Raw genomic sequence first — 13,013 nt, forward strand, 5'->3', positions numbered from 1 at the left:
GAGGCTTGCAGGGACAAGACGACGGACTGAGCTGAGCTGCTGATTTATTGAGAATAAATGACAGAAAAGTCGGGTCTTGCCTCCGTGCACATCTCGGGGCCTGGGTCAGGCCCCCGGGGACAAGCGTCTTAGTGTCATGCAGTCCGGAAAGCCGCGGCCTGTCCCAGCGCGCGCATGTGGAGGGACGGACTGCCACGGGCTGAGGCGCCCGGCCACCACCGGCAGCTCGGCTGTGCCTCAGGGAAGGGCCGGCGCCGTAAGAGGCACAGCCATTAGTCTGGCTCGGGGGACGGCGGCAGGAGGGTTGGGACCCAAGAGGCAGCATGGCAGCCAGAAAGCCGCAGGGCGAAGTCTACACCTTTGGTTCCTGGAGGGGCTGGGACCCCCAGCCAGGTGTCGTCCTTGGGAGCAGAAGGCCGGCCACCCTGGGAGGAGCAGCCGGGGAGGCAGGACAGTGGTGGCCCCGTCCTCTTAACCCCAGGCTTGGAGGGGACAAAGACTCTATCCTGAGACAGCCCCCCCCCCCCGCCCCCGCCAAAGCCCAGGCTCCTTGTTTCCGGGGCAGGGAAAGGCAGTCTCCGCAAGGGGGGTAGCCCCCGGCCCCTCAGGTGTCCGCGTCCCCGAGGGGCGCCTCCCCCAGGATACTGCGCACTTGCTCCAGACTTTCTGCCTGGCGGATCTGCTCCAGGCGCACCTGTGGGGTCCGGTGAGGGAGGAAGAGGCCCTTGGTGGGACAACGAAGCCCCCACCCCCACCCGCCAGCCCTGCCGAGGGCAAGGGCCTGGGACCAGCCTCCCCGGGGGGCCCCCTTCCCCAGCTCACAGTGAACCAGGATTCAAGGGAAGAAACGGGTCCAGGGTGGGCAGGGGCAGGCAGGGGCTGACCCCACCAGCTGAAGGCCAGGCTCGGGGCCGAGGGCTCCACACGTCCCCCAGAGATGGGCTTGTGGCGACCCGAAATGCGTCTGAGCAGCAGCCCAGGGGAAGGAGGGTGCCAGCCTCGGGAGGTGGACGAGGACCCCTGACTGGGGGCTGTCCTCGTGGGGCCGCGGCTGAGCCACCCGGATCCCGGCTGCCGGGGGGAGGGGACACGCCGTACCTGCAGGGCCTGAGACAGTCGTACAAAGTCCCGCTGGACCTGTTCGCTGGTCTCCAGCTCTGCCTGCAGCCGCAGCACCTTTGCCCTCTGTTCCGAGAGCAGGTCTGTGAGCTGGGCCTGGGGGAACAGGACGCAGGGCTGGGGCCTCGCGCCGCACGGGAGGGTGTGCGGCTGGGGACACGCCACGTCTGCGCGGGGGAGCTCCTTCCGCACCACCCCGACTCGGACCTCCTGGGAGGCTGGGCTTCCTGCCACCAGGCGTCATGGGGGCAGCAAGGGCAGGAGGGCGGAGAGGCGCCGCTGTCGGGGCCTCCGGCCCCAGAGTCCAGCCTCACCTTGCTCTGCTCCTGCTGGACCCGCTCCATCTCCGTCCTCAGGCTGCACAGGGAGGCTGGAAGTCAGGGGCCAGCTGTCAGGCCCACGGCCGCCCCCCTGCCTGAGCCCCCACGGCCGGGCTCCAGCCCTGTACTCACCCTCTAACACCTCTGCGTGGAAAGGAGAAGAAAGAGAGGTCAGGGCTCCTCCTTCCTATACCAGCTCCCCGCTCCGGGCGCCCCAGCGGTGCCCCCCCTAGGGGGAGGTCAGCCTCCCCGGGAGCAAGGCCAGAGGTGGCTCTGCTCCCCGACCCTCACCTGTCTCCTCCCGCTGCACCCTCAGCTGCCCCTCCAGGCTGGCCCTGGCCGCCGTCTCCTCCTCCAGTGCCTCCCGCAGGGTCACGATCTCGATCCGGAGGCGCTCGGCCTCGTGCTCCCGGGCCTGCTGCTGGGCCCGTGCCTCCTGCCGCGTGTGACGCACCAGCTGCTGCAGCTCCTGGAGGGGAGGCCGGTCACTGCCGGGGGGTGGGCAGGAGGCCACAGGGGCCACCGTCCCGGGGTGGGGGTGGGAGGTTGGGCGGACACGTGAAAGGGAAGCCACCGAAGTGCCCGGCATGAGGAGTGGAGGCGATGCACAGAGACAGCACTGAAGTGTTGCTGGCAGCCACGCCACCGGGCCTGGAGGACCCCTGGGCACAGTGCCGAGGGAGGGTGCCCCCCAACATGCCCAGGGCAGGACACCCCTTTGTAAAGCTCAAACAACCCAAGTTAGCTCTCCGCTGTCGAGGCAGGTGTGTCTGTGCAATAAAAAAGACACCAAAATCGAGCAAGGGAACGACAAAGGTCAGGACAGCAGCCTGTCAGGGAGCACGGGGAGCGTGCATCAGGGGACAGCCACCATGGCTCTCGGGGGCGGGCAAGGGGCCTGGGGTCTGGTCTTCGTGCTTCTAATGAACTCAGTCAACAAACGCCACACCCAGATCCCTGCCGACAGCTCCTTATAAACCAAGCTGACGATCAGTTCAATTTTGCGGATCGCTCGAAGTCGCCGCTTCCTTCGCGTCGCGCATGCTGCGGACTCCCGCTCTCTGCACGCCCAGGCCGGGAGGGCGCTGTGCTCCTGTTCTTTCAGACGAGGATCGAGGGAGCTGGCCAAGGGGATGCAGCGACACGGCCGCCCGGGTCTGCCGCAAGGTCCCCTGGCCTTGCTGCGTGTGGAGGGAGAGGGCCAGCGGGGTGGCCACCACGCTCTCAGCACCCACCCACCCCTTACCGGCACCAAGCTGGGCAGCGACTCCTCGGGGCCCTCCTCCTGCTCCAGACCCCGGGGGGCTGAAGACGGCAGCTGCTCGGCCCGGAGCCCCTGGTTTTCCTCAGTCAGCCGCTTCACCTCGTGGCGCAGGCACTTGTGTGACGTGGCCAGCTCTGCCTGTGGACGGACATTCAGCAGGAGGCGATGAGGGGGACAGGGCGTCACCAGTGCCCGATGCCAAACCCTGAACCCTCCTCCCGACGGCGCTGATGGCCAGCAAGCCCACACCCTTGGCTGCGGAGAAAGAAAGAAGCACCTTATTAAGTGCCTTTGACCCCTGGGCTCTTTTTCTTCTTTTTTTAAGAAGTCTCAGTGCCCAGTGTGGGGCTCAAACTTGACACCGAGATCAAGAGTCGCACGCTCCACCAGCTAGCCAGCCAGACTTCCCTGACCCCCAAGCTCTTTATACACTCTGCTCAATGGCTCAGAGGTCACAAGGGGCAGGCCACCTCGAGCGTTCCATTGGGTCCATACGCTCTCAGTTACCAACTTTAAAAGCTTGGCGACACGCAGAAGCACCCAGGTTCCTGGCCTCTTGACGAATCAGAAAACGAGCCAACATCGAGCTCGCAGTCCCGTGGGGGCTCCCATCACAGAGCTGAAGGGCAGCAGAGCCCCAGGCGGGCCTCCAGGCTTGCCACACTGCTCCCTCTAGTCTACTCCTGGCCCGACTGAATCATTTCCACTTCCCGGCTTGGGGAACACCTGAATTTGCAAGCCTCGCTTTTAAGCATCACGCATGACGCTGTGAGCAAGGTCCCACCACCTGGATTTCAAAGAGGCCAGGCCAGGGCTCCGACTTGTGGGCCCTGGACACCTTTTGTGCACCCGGCCTGACTCCAGGGCGCGGCGGGAGTGGCTGGGCTAGGGTGGGGCAGGACAGGTGCCTTGACCTCTCTGTGGGCCCCTCTCAGCCAGTTCCCATCGCACGCCTGTTCCTCGGGCCCCGGCCCCGAGCCCTCACCATCTGCAGCTGAACCCGCTCCTGGGCCTGGCTCACAGTCCCCTGCAGGGTCCGCAGCAGCTGCTCTGAGTTCTGGACCTGGGCCAGGAGCACTTGCATCTGTGGGTGGAAGGAGGTGAGGCTGAGGTCGGGGCCAGGAGGCAGGTGGCCAGCGGCCCCGCCGGGGACAGGGAAGGGGAGGGGGTGGCGGGGGCGGCAGAGCGGGCCCCACCTGCTTGGCACAGTCCTCGTTGCTCCGTCTCAGACCCTCCTGCAGCTCATCCCGCTCCTGGCTGACTCTCTCCAGGTCCTTCTGCAGCTGCCGCCCCTGCCACAGATGCTGGCCTCAGTCTTGGCCTCCAAGTGGAGGCCTGCCTTCTGCACCTGGGGGGGTGGGGGGCAGCTCCCAGCGGGCCGCCCTGCTTCTGTTGCCTGATCCCCGGTTCTAGCTCTAGGCGTGCACACAGTAGGGGCTCAGTGAGCCTGTCGGGGGAGGAAGAGAAGGCTGTGAGCGCCCCCGGCAGGCTGCTCCCCCACCTCTGCTCACCTCCGTTTGGAGCTGTTCCCACTGGGTGTCCGGGACAAGCTGGTAACCGGGAGGCGGCAGGTAGATGCCCTCGGGGACCAGGGTGCCCGTGGACACCAGAGAAGCTGTCTCTTCCTGCTCGGGGCTCAGGGCCTGGCGGCTGCGGGGCAGGGAGGTGCTGCCGGCCCCGCCGCCAAGGGAGAAGGAAGAGATGGAGGCACTGTCATCACAGTTGTGGGCGAAGGCTTCGGCCGCTGCACCCCCGTCTGCACTCAGGTCCTCGAGAGGCTCCAGCGGGGGCGACGGGTCCCGGGACCGGGGCAGCAACTCCGTGGAGCCGTGCAGGGAAGGGGGATGCCGGGGACGTCTCTGGGGAAGGGGCAGGGAAGAGGCTGGGGGGCCAGGGTCCTGAGGCGCCCCCTCTCCCCACAGCCACCCCCTGGCCGGCCCCTCACCTGGATCTCTTGAATCAGCTCCTCTGCCCTGAGCAGTTTCGCCTTCAGCTCCTCTATCTCCTGCTCCATGGGCAGCACGATCTCCCGAAGCTTCTCCGAGTCCTCGTGAGCCTGCAGGAAGGGGTCAGGCGGCAGCAGCCCCCCTCCCAACAGCTGGACCCCTCAGGTCTGTTCCAAGCCTCCTCTCTAAGCACATCAGCCCTTGTAATCCTCCCAAGAAGGTACTAGCCAGACCCATTTTGTAAATAAGAACGCAGAGGCTCTGGGCCTTGCCCAGGTTCCCCAGGAGGCAAAGGGGCCAGGGTCACAACGATCCGCCTGGGGCCCACTCACTCCTCACCCCTTCTTCCCCAACATCCACTTTCACTTGTTTCTTTTATCACAGACGCTCACATTTGTAGTTGGACACATGCCCTAAATTCTACAACTCCATCTACATTTCTCAGATCCCCTATAACTAAGCATGGCCATGTGACTAAATTCCAGCTAATGAGATGTTAATGCAAGCTTCCAGGACAACTCCTTAAAGGGAGAGGGTGTGCTTTACTCCTCTTCCTTTGTTGACTGTTAGAGTGTGGACATGATGGCTGGCACACTGGCAGCCACCTTGGACTATAAGGCAATAAGCTATCTATGGCAAAACAGTGCCAGAAGAGGAACCTGGGTTCCTAAGGACTTGACCTGATTATCAGTCCCAAAATGTCTATCTGTGGACTTTAAAAAAAAAACAAAAAACAAGACTTCTCTCTTATTTAAGCGACTGTTGATTTGGGTTTTTAAATCTCATCCTAGTATGTCCTTTACTCGCCCCACTCCCACCTGCCGGCCATTTCTTTTTGGTCTGTTTTCAGGTCTGGGACCCTGCTGACCCTGCAGGGCCAATCAGTGGTCTCTGACCATCTCCACCTGGTTGTCACACAGGCCCCTCTATCCCAAGTACGGCCAAATCCGAACCATTCATAGCACCATTTCCCCTCCTGTGGGTGTTAGGTCACCCCCTCCGCTATCCAAGGCCACAACCTGCCAGTCTCCCATCTTCTTCTGATCCATGCTGTTTCTACCTCTTGAATCACTCAAAAACCCGTCTCAGGCAGGCTCAGTTTCTAGCCCTCCAGATCCCTATGTGAACAGCTGCAACAGGCCCAAACAAAACAAACTTCTCTGGTCCCATCTGAAGCCCGGAAAGACACACCGTGCAGGGGCCCATGCGTTGGGTGGCCAATGGCCGAACACAGGAGGCGGGCCAGAACCGAGCTGCCTGACTCCAGCCCTGCTGTCCTTCTGCTCACTGCACTGGGCTCCTGATCCCCAGGTCCCGATCCCTCACCCGCCATGGCCCTGCTCCCTAGGATCGCTGGGAATGCAAACAGCTGCCTCTGCTGAGAGTGTGGGCTGCCAGCCTCCTTTCTTGGGCTATTTTGATCTTTGTCTTTCTACCCAAGGTCTTCTTCCAGAGCCTGTTTCGTCCTGCATGGATGCAGTAAGCACCTAACCTACCTCGCAGGGCTGCCGTAAGGATCAAACGAGGTAATGATGTGAACTTGCTTTGAAAGACGGAGTTCGGCAAATCAGCCGCCTCCCATGGTCAAGGACACCAGTAAGGAAGGGGTGATAAGCCACAGACATTAAGAACAAGAATTTTAGGGACACCTGGGTGCTTTAGTGGGTTAAAGCCTCTGCCTTCGGCTCAGGTCATGATCCTGGGGTCCTGGGATCGAGTCCCACATCAGACTCTCTGCTCAGCAGGGAGTCTGCTTCCTCCTCTCTCTCTATCCGCCTGCCTCTCTGCCTGCTTGTGATCGCTGCCTGTCAAATAAATAAATAAATAAATGACTCATTAAAAAAACAACAACAACAAGAATTTCAGAACCAGGCTGCCTTGATATGTAAATCCCTCCTCTGCTTTCTTCCGTGCATAACTTGGGGCGATTTCCTGAACTTCTCTGAACCTCGCCTTCCTCATCTGTGAAATGGGTCTAATGGGGAAAGACAGGAGAGACAGACTCTGTCCAGCAGTGCTCTCAGTGCCCAGAGCACGAGTGCTGTCCTCGGTGTCAGCTCCTCCCCTGCATCATCTCCTTCACTTTGGAGGCAAACAAACCCAGCCACCCTGCCAGCGAGTGGGAGAACCAGGACTCTGCCAAGTACAAACCTACTATGAGCTACACCTACAATTTTTACTGGGTTCCCAGTATTTTAACCAGTGCCCCATGGTCCCCCACCCCGGCTGCCTCAACGTCTTTCCAAACCCCAACCTTTTCCATCTGCTTCTCCAAGGAGTCCAGGGGGTGAGCCCGGGACAGCAGCTGCTTCAGGCGCCCCAGCTCCCGCTCCTTCTCCTCACAGTCCTGCTGCTGCTGCTGCCGCTCCTGCTTCAGGGAAGTGATCTGGGCTTCGTAGCTGCTGATGGAGTCTGGAGAGGCGGGAAAGGGAGAGGAGACGGAGGGTCAGGCATGCTGGCTCTACCCCTGGGTGACAAGTGGGGCTCACTGTCATCGAGAACTGAATCAGACATGAACGCTGACATCAGAAGCCCCCATTCTGATGGGGAAGGCAGCTGTGGAAACAGTTACAATGCAGCAGGCCCCAAAGGACCATTCCTGGGGCTTCTGGGTCCCAGAAGAAGGAAATCTTCGCTCTGTCTGCCTGGCCATGAGGACGCCGCCAGGCAGTGGAGGTGACAAAGGACAGACAGGGTCATGGAGCAGAGGAAAAGGCTCAGAGCTGGGAAAGGGGACGGTGGGTGGGCGGCAGGCTGGGCACGCGGCAAGGCTGGAGTGAAGGTGCCCGAGGAGAGGTGCCAGAAAGGGGGGACAGGGTGGCGGCGGACACCTCCCGAGGCCATGAATGCCACACCAAGGAGTTTGGAATTCATCCTACAGGTCAGTGGGAGGTGGAGGTGATGCTGGGTGGAACAGGGCCACTTTTTTCTTAAAAAAAATTTTTTTTTTTTTTCGAGAGGGAGTGTGCATACACGAGTCGGGATGGGGGTGGAGAGGAAGAGAGAGAATCTTAAGCAGGCTCCACGCCCAGCACCGAGCACACTGTGGAGCCTGACGAAGGGTTCGATCTCACGACCCTGAGATCATGACCTCGTTGAAATCAAGAGTCAGACGCTTAACTGACTGAGCACCCCAGGCTTAAAGATTTTTTTTTATTTTTATTTTAAGGGGTCTCTACACCCAATGTGGGGCTCAAACCCAACCCCGAGATCAAGAGTCACATGCTCCACCAACTGAGCCAGCCAAGAGCCCCAACAGTGTTTATTTGCAGTTATTTATTTTAACATGTACCAACATTAGAACTAAAGGTCTCTTTCCAGACTTCCTGGAAAGACTGCCTGCTTTCTAGCTCTGTGACCTTAGGCAAGTTATCTAACCTCTCTGGTCCTCAGAGCCTCCCCGGCAAAATGGGAACAGATCCTGATTCCAACCTCATGGAGACTGTTATGAAGATTAAATACTCATAAATTGGGGCGCCTGACTGGTTCAGTCAGAAAAGCAGGCAACTCTTGATTTTGGGATTGTGAGTTTGAGTCCTATGTTGGGTATAGAGATGACTTAAATAAATACTCATAAAGTATTTAACTCAGAGCCTGGCACATAGTAAGTGCTCAATAAATATTAACTATTGGGGCACCTGGGTGGCAGAGTTGGTTGAGCTTTTGGCTTCAGCTGCAGGTCACGATCTCAAGGTCATGAGATCAAGCCCTGCATGGGGCTCTGTGCTCAACTCAGCCTACTTGAGATTCTCCCTCTGCCCACCTCCCGCTCTCTCTCTCAAATAAAAATACATTAAAATAAACATTAAAGTTTATTTACTGGGTGGCTCAGTCAGTTAAGCATCTGCCTTCAGTTTAGTTCATGGTTCCAGGGTTCTGGGATTGAGCCCTACATTGGGCTCCTTGCTCAGCGGGGAGCCTGCTTCTCCCTCTGTTTGTGCGTGCTCTCTCTCTGACAAATAAATAAAATTTTTTTAAAAAAATAAAATAAATGTATGAGTTTTCTTTTTTTAAAAAAGGTCTATTTTTTTTTAAGGGAGGGGCAGAGGGAGAGAGGCAGAGAGAATCCTAAGTAGGCTCCACACCCAGTGCAGTGCCCAGTGTGGGGTTTGATCTTATGACCCTGAGATCATGACCTGAGCTGAAATCGAGAGTCGGACACTTAACTGACTGAACCACCCACATGCTCCCCGCCCTCCAAATTGGATCTATTTAAAGAACAAATACTGAGGGGCGTCTGGGTGGCTCAGTGGTTAGGTGTCTGCCTTCGGTTCAGGTCATGATCCCAGGCTCTTGGGATCAAGCCGTGTGTCGGGCTCCCTGCTCAATGGGAAGCCTGCTTCTCCCTCTCCAGCTCACCCTGCCTGTGTTCCCTCTCTCCCTGTGTCTCTCTCTGTCAAAAAAATTAATCTTAAAAAAAAAAAAAAAAAAGAAAAGTTCACTCTGGAAGCCCATGTCAAGGCTAGACTACAGAGTAAGGCCTGTGAGAAGGCTGGGGCACAGTCCAGGAGAGCTGTCGCTTCCGCAGGGGACACAGCAGCAGAGGGGTAGGACAGGACTGGAAGCTGTTTCAGAGACTCTGGCCTCTGACTGGAGAAAGGGGAAATCAGAGCAGGGGCTGGGGGTCTGGGGCGCGGGGAGCTGGTGCATCTCAAGGACAGAGAGTGGAAGGGAAGCCTGAACATGTACGGGGCAGTGCCAGTGCACAGGTGCTTGGGGAAGGCGGGAAACCAGAGGGTCAGACTCACGGAGATGGAGGCTGGTTCCAGGAACCGAAAAGCTGTTCATCTTTCAGGCTTGATCGGTCATCAGTGAGGGACAAGAAATGACACGTGGCAAGGGAACAGGCAGAAGCTGGGAGCTAAACTTAGCTGGAACTCACAGAGCTGCTTCTAGCACGGGCAGCACCTCTATGCAAATCAGAAAAGGGCACCCCTTTCTCTGGGCCCTGAGGCCTGCCCTGTGCTAGGCAACCCGGCTAACCTACCCTGCAGCCTATCGGTGGCCCCTGACCCCTTGCTTGCCACGCATTTCGCACTTACGGGGCCGCGGGGGAGTCTGGGAAGACGCTCTCGGCCTCACCTTTCAGGATGGCCTGCAGCGAAGCCACCTCCTCTTGGCACTGCCGCTGCACCGCAGCCACGGCCTCGGCCTTCGTGCTCTCGCTCACCTCCGCCACAGCCTTCATGGTCTCCATTTCCGCCAGGGCGCCCGCCAGCTCCGCCCGCAGCCGGCCCAGCTCCTCTGAGTCGGCCTCAAGCTTCGCCCCTTCCTGGGGCTGGGGGTCCAGGGCTGTGGGGGACGGGGATCAACCTCTTTTCCCATCGCCCCCGGGTCCCCGTACCCGAAACCATCAAATCCAGGAGTCCACAATCTAGTACTGCGGCGGCGATGCTCACACCTTCACCTGGCCCCGCCCCGCTCACCTGACCCCGCCTCCTTCTCGCCTCGCGCCGCCATGTGCTGCCTGGAGCCCCGCCTTCCCCGCCTTTTCCCAGACTAGACCCCGCCTTTCCAATGGTCCCGCCCCTTCCCTCGCTGGACCACCTCTCACCTGCCACTGGCCCTTCCCCTCAACCCCCGGACCACGCCCCCTCCTCCGCGGGCCGCTGGCCCCGCCCCCTCTCTCCAGACGGCATGGCCCCGCCCCTTTCTCCAGTCTCCCCTCACCATCCCCCTGCCCGCCGGCTCCGAGCTCGGCCCCGCCTCCGGCTCGGCCGCCCCCTGCGTGCATGGACGCGCCTTCACTTACCGGCCCCCGGCCGCCGTCGCCGGCCATCCTCGCCCGCGGCCGCCGGCACAGCTGCCGCCATCGCCTCCGCGCAAACGGCGGGTTCCAGCACTCCCTGGTGACGGTGCTCACCCCTTCCGGGTCCCCTCGGCTGTTTCCGGATCCGCTCGGCTGTTTCCGGATCGGCCCCTGGCTCGAGGCCCAGGCCGGAGCCGGCGACTGATTGCCGAGCCCGGACCGGAGATTTCCGAACCCGAGCGGGTCCGCGGGCCCAGGCCCCGCCCCGCCCCGCCCCGCCCCCTTTCCTGCGGCGCGCTGGTTTGAAGGACAAGAAGTTCTTTCATCCGAGGCCTTCGGGCGGTTCCGCGTGACCTTGGAAAGTCTGCCCAGGTCGCACCTCCTCCGAGCCGCCTGCCGGCCTTAGCCTGAAGAAGGGCGAAGCTCTCGCGGTCTCTCCGGCGGACGGCAGCCAGCTCCTGCGCGGTCCCCGCAGCCCGGCGCTCGGCCCGGGCCCGCCAGCTCCTGCGGCCCGGGGGAGCGTCCCTCGGGCCAGGGCTGCGTCGGCCCCGCTCTCCGGGGCGCAGGAGCCCCGCGCCGTCCGCCGGAGACACCGGACACTTCGGCGTCCCCAGCCCCGCCTGGATACCCCGCCGGCCGGAGTGTGCTGCGAATCCCCCCGCGCCGTCCCCGGGCCTCCCCAACCCTCCTCCGCTCGCCGGGCCACTGCCCTAAATCGAGGTCTCGCTCTCCGCGAGCCGGCCGACAGGCGACCCGACGTCTTGCTTTGGAGGGGGCCGGGCGGCCCAGACTCAAGTCCCGAATCTTGATTCCCATTCCCCGGACCCGTTCCGACCACTGTGAAGTCCATGCCAGCAGCCTTGAAGTCCTGCAAGCTCTACCTCCGACGGACCGGATATTCCGGAAGGGGTCCGTCTTTCTTCCTTTTATTTTTTTTTTAAATTTTATTTATTTATTTGACAGAGATCACAAGTAGGCAGAGAGGCAGGCAGGCAGAGGGAGAGAGAGCAGGGAGCCCCATGCGGGACTCGATCCCAGGACCCTGAGATCATGACCCGAGCTAAAGGCAGAGGCTTAACCCACTGAGCCACCCAGGTGCTCCAGTGTCTTTCTTTAACACAATCTCTCTCGCCTGAGCCTCCACAACACCTCCTTAGTGCTCCCCTGGGGCGCCTTTTGGCTCCTTTGATTAATTCTCAGAGTGATCTTTGCAAAAACATGTGTCAGCTTAAAAATCTTCCAGTTCAATCCAGTTTTGAAAATGGGCAAAGGACAGGAATAGACAATTCACTGATGTCACAGACAGCAAATATGCCCACAAAAAGATGTTCGCCATCCTCAGCCATTAGGGAAATGCAAATTCAAACCACAAGGAGATACCATTACAGACCTACCCGGATGGCTAAAATTTAAAAAGAATGATGATACCAAATGCTGATTGGTATGTGGAAAAGTTGGACTTCTCTTATATTCCTGATGGTAAATGTAAATGTTATAGTCACTCTGGAACAGAATATGATAGTTTCTGGGGTTCCTGGTGGCTCAGTTGGAAGAGCATGTAACTCTTGGTCCCAAGTTTGAGCCCCACGTTGGATATTTATTACTTAAATAAACTTTGCAAAAAAAAAAAAAAAAGTGTGACAGTTCCTAACAAAACTAAGCATGACCTTATTTGAACACACTAGGCTTTTCCCCACCTCCTCACTGAGGCCTTCCCTGACCATCCTGTTTCAAGTAGCTAGCTACCTCTATCACCTGTCCACTATTAGATGACTCCTTGCCATCTGAAATTGTTTATTGATTAACTTGTTTACCTGTCACCCTTTACCGTTCCAAGTTCCCAAAACTTGAGTCAAAGCTTCATGAGGTGTCCTAACCCCTGCTGTTTTCCCAGCACTAAGCACAGTGCCTGATTTAAATAAATAAATAAACAAATAAATAAATAAATAAATAAACATTTGGTGAATAAAAGAATGAATGAAGGAAGGAATACTTTCCTTACTGATCTCTCTAGCCTCCCTCTAATCTTCCCTCCACACTGCATCCATCAGGAGTTTTAGAAAATGCAAACCTGGCCAGATGAGGGGCCCTGGATGGCTCAGTCCAAGGAACAAGTGACTCTTAATCCCAGGATCCAGGTCATGAGTTCAAACCCTAGGATGGGTGTAGCGATCACTAAAACAAATAAATGAACTTAAAAAAATCTGGCCAGGTTAACTCTTGCTTATAAATCCCAATCAGCTTACTACCCTCAGTAGCGGACTGCCCTAAGATTAAGATTCTGTGTGTGTGAGGCAGAGTTTCTTGAGAAGAAGATGAAATGATGGGGTGCCTGGGTGGCTCAGTGGGTTAAAGCCTCTGCCTTTGGCTCAGGTCATGATCTCAGGGTCCTGGGATCGAGTCCCGCATCGGGCTCTCTGCTCAGTGGGAAGCCTGCTTCCTCCTCCCTCTCTCTGCCTGCCTCTCAGCCTACTTGTCAAATAAATAAATTAAATCTTTTAAAAATATATTTTAAAAAAGATGAAATGATAACTATAAGGCTCCAGTCAGCTATTAGAGTTTATCCTGAGACCCCGGGAGCCTTTGAAGGCTATTGAGCAGGAGATGCACATGAC

General features: G+C 58.5%; 1 protein-coding gene across 3 annotated transcripts; it reads right to left on the minus strand.

Annotated features, from left to right (window-relative positions):
• Positions 1 to 27: 27 nt before the first annotated feature.
• On the minus strand, positions 28 to 10,550 carry RABEP2 (rabaptin, RAB GTPase binding effector protein 2). Of its 3 annotated transcripts, XM_059415049.1 has the most exons (13): positions 10,402 to 10,542; positions 9,732 to 9,941; positions 6,904 to 7,061; positions 4,649 to 4,759; positions 4,215 to 4,562; positions 3,900 to 3,995; positions 3,689 to 3,787; positions 2,686 to 2,841; positions 1,731 to 1,908; positions 1,572 to 1,583; positions 1,434 to 1,489; positions 1,099 to 1,215; positions 28 to 694 (listed from the first exon to the last, which is right to left on the minus strand). In XM_059415049.1, the coding sequence occupies exons 1-13, from the start codon at positions 10,460 to 10,462 to the stop codon at positions 605 to 607; spliced, it is 1,692 nt and encodes a 563-aa protein (XP_059271032.1). In that variant the 5' UTR covers positions 10,463 to 10,542; the 3' UTR covers positions 28 to 604. The 3 variants fall into 3 exon arrangements, with proteins under 3 accessions (XP_059271032.1, XP_059271033.1, XP_059271034.1); XM_059415050.1 differs by lacking the exon at positions 1,572 to 1,583 and having other exon boundaries at positions 10,402 to 10,541; XM_059415051.1 differs by lacking the exons at positions 28 to 694; positions 1,099 to 1,215; positions 1,434 to 1,489; positions 1,572 to 1,583; positions 1,731 to 1,908 and adding an exon at positions 1,915 to 2,209 and having other exon boundaries at positions 10,402 to 10,550.
• Between the last annotated feature and the right edge of the window lie 2,463 nt (positions 10,551 to 13,013).

This window comes from Mustela nigripes, chromosome 11 (genome assembly GCF_022355385.1).
Source record: "Mustela nigripes isolate SB6536 chromosome 11, MUSNIG.SB6536, whole genome shotgun sequence".
Taxonomy (NCBI): domain Eukaryota; kingdom Metazoa; phylum Chordata; class Mammalia; order Carnivora; family Mustelidae; genus Mustela; species Mustela nigripes.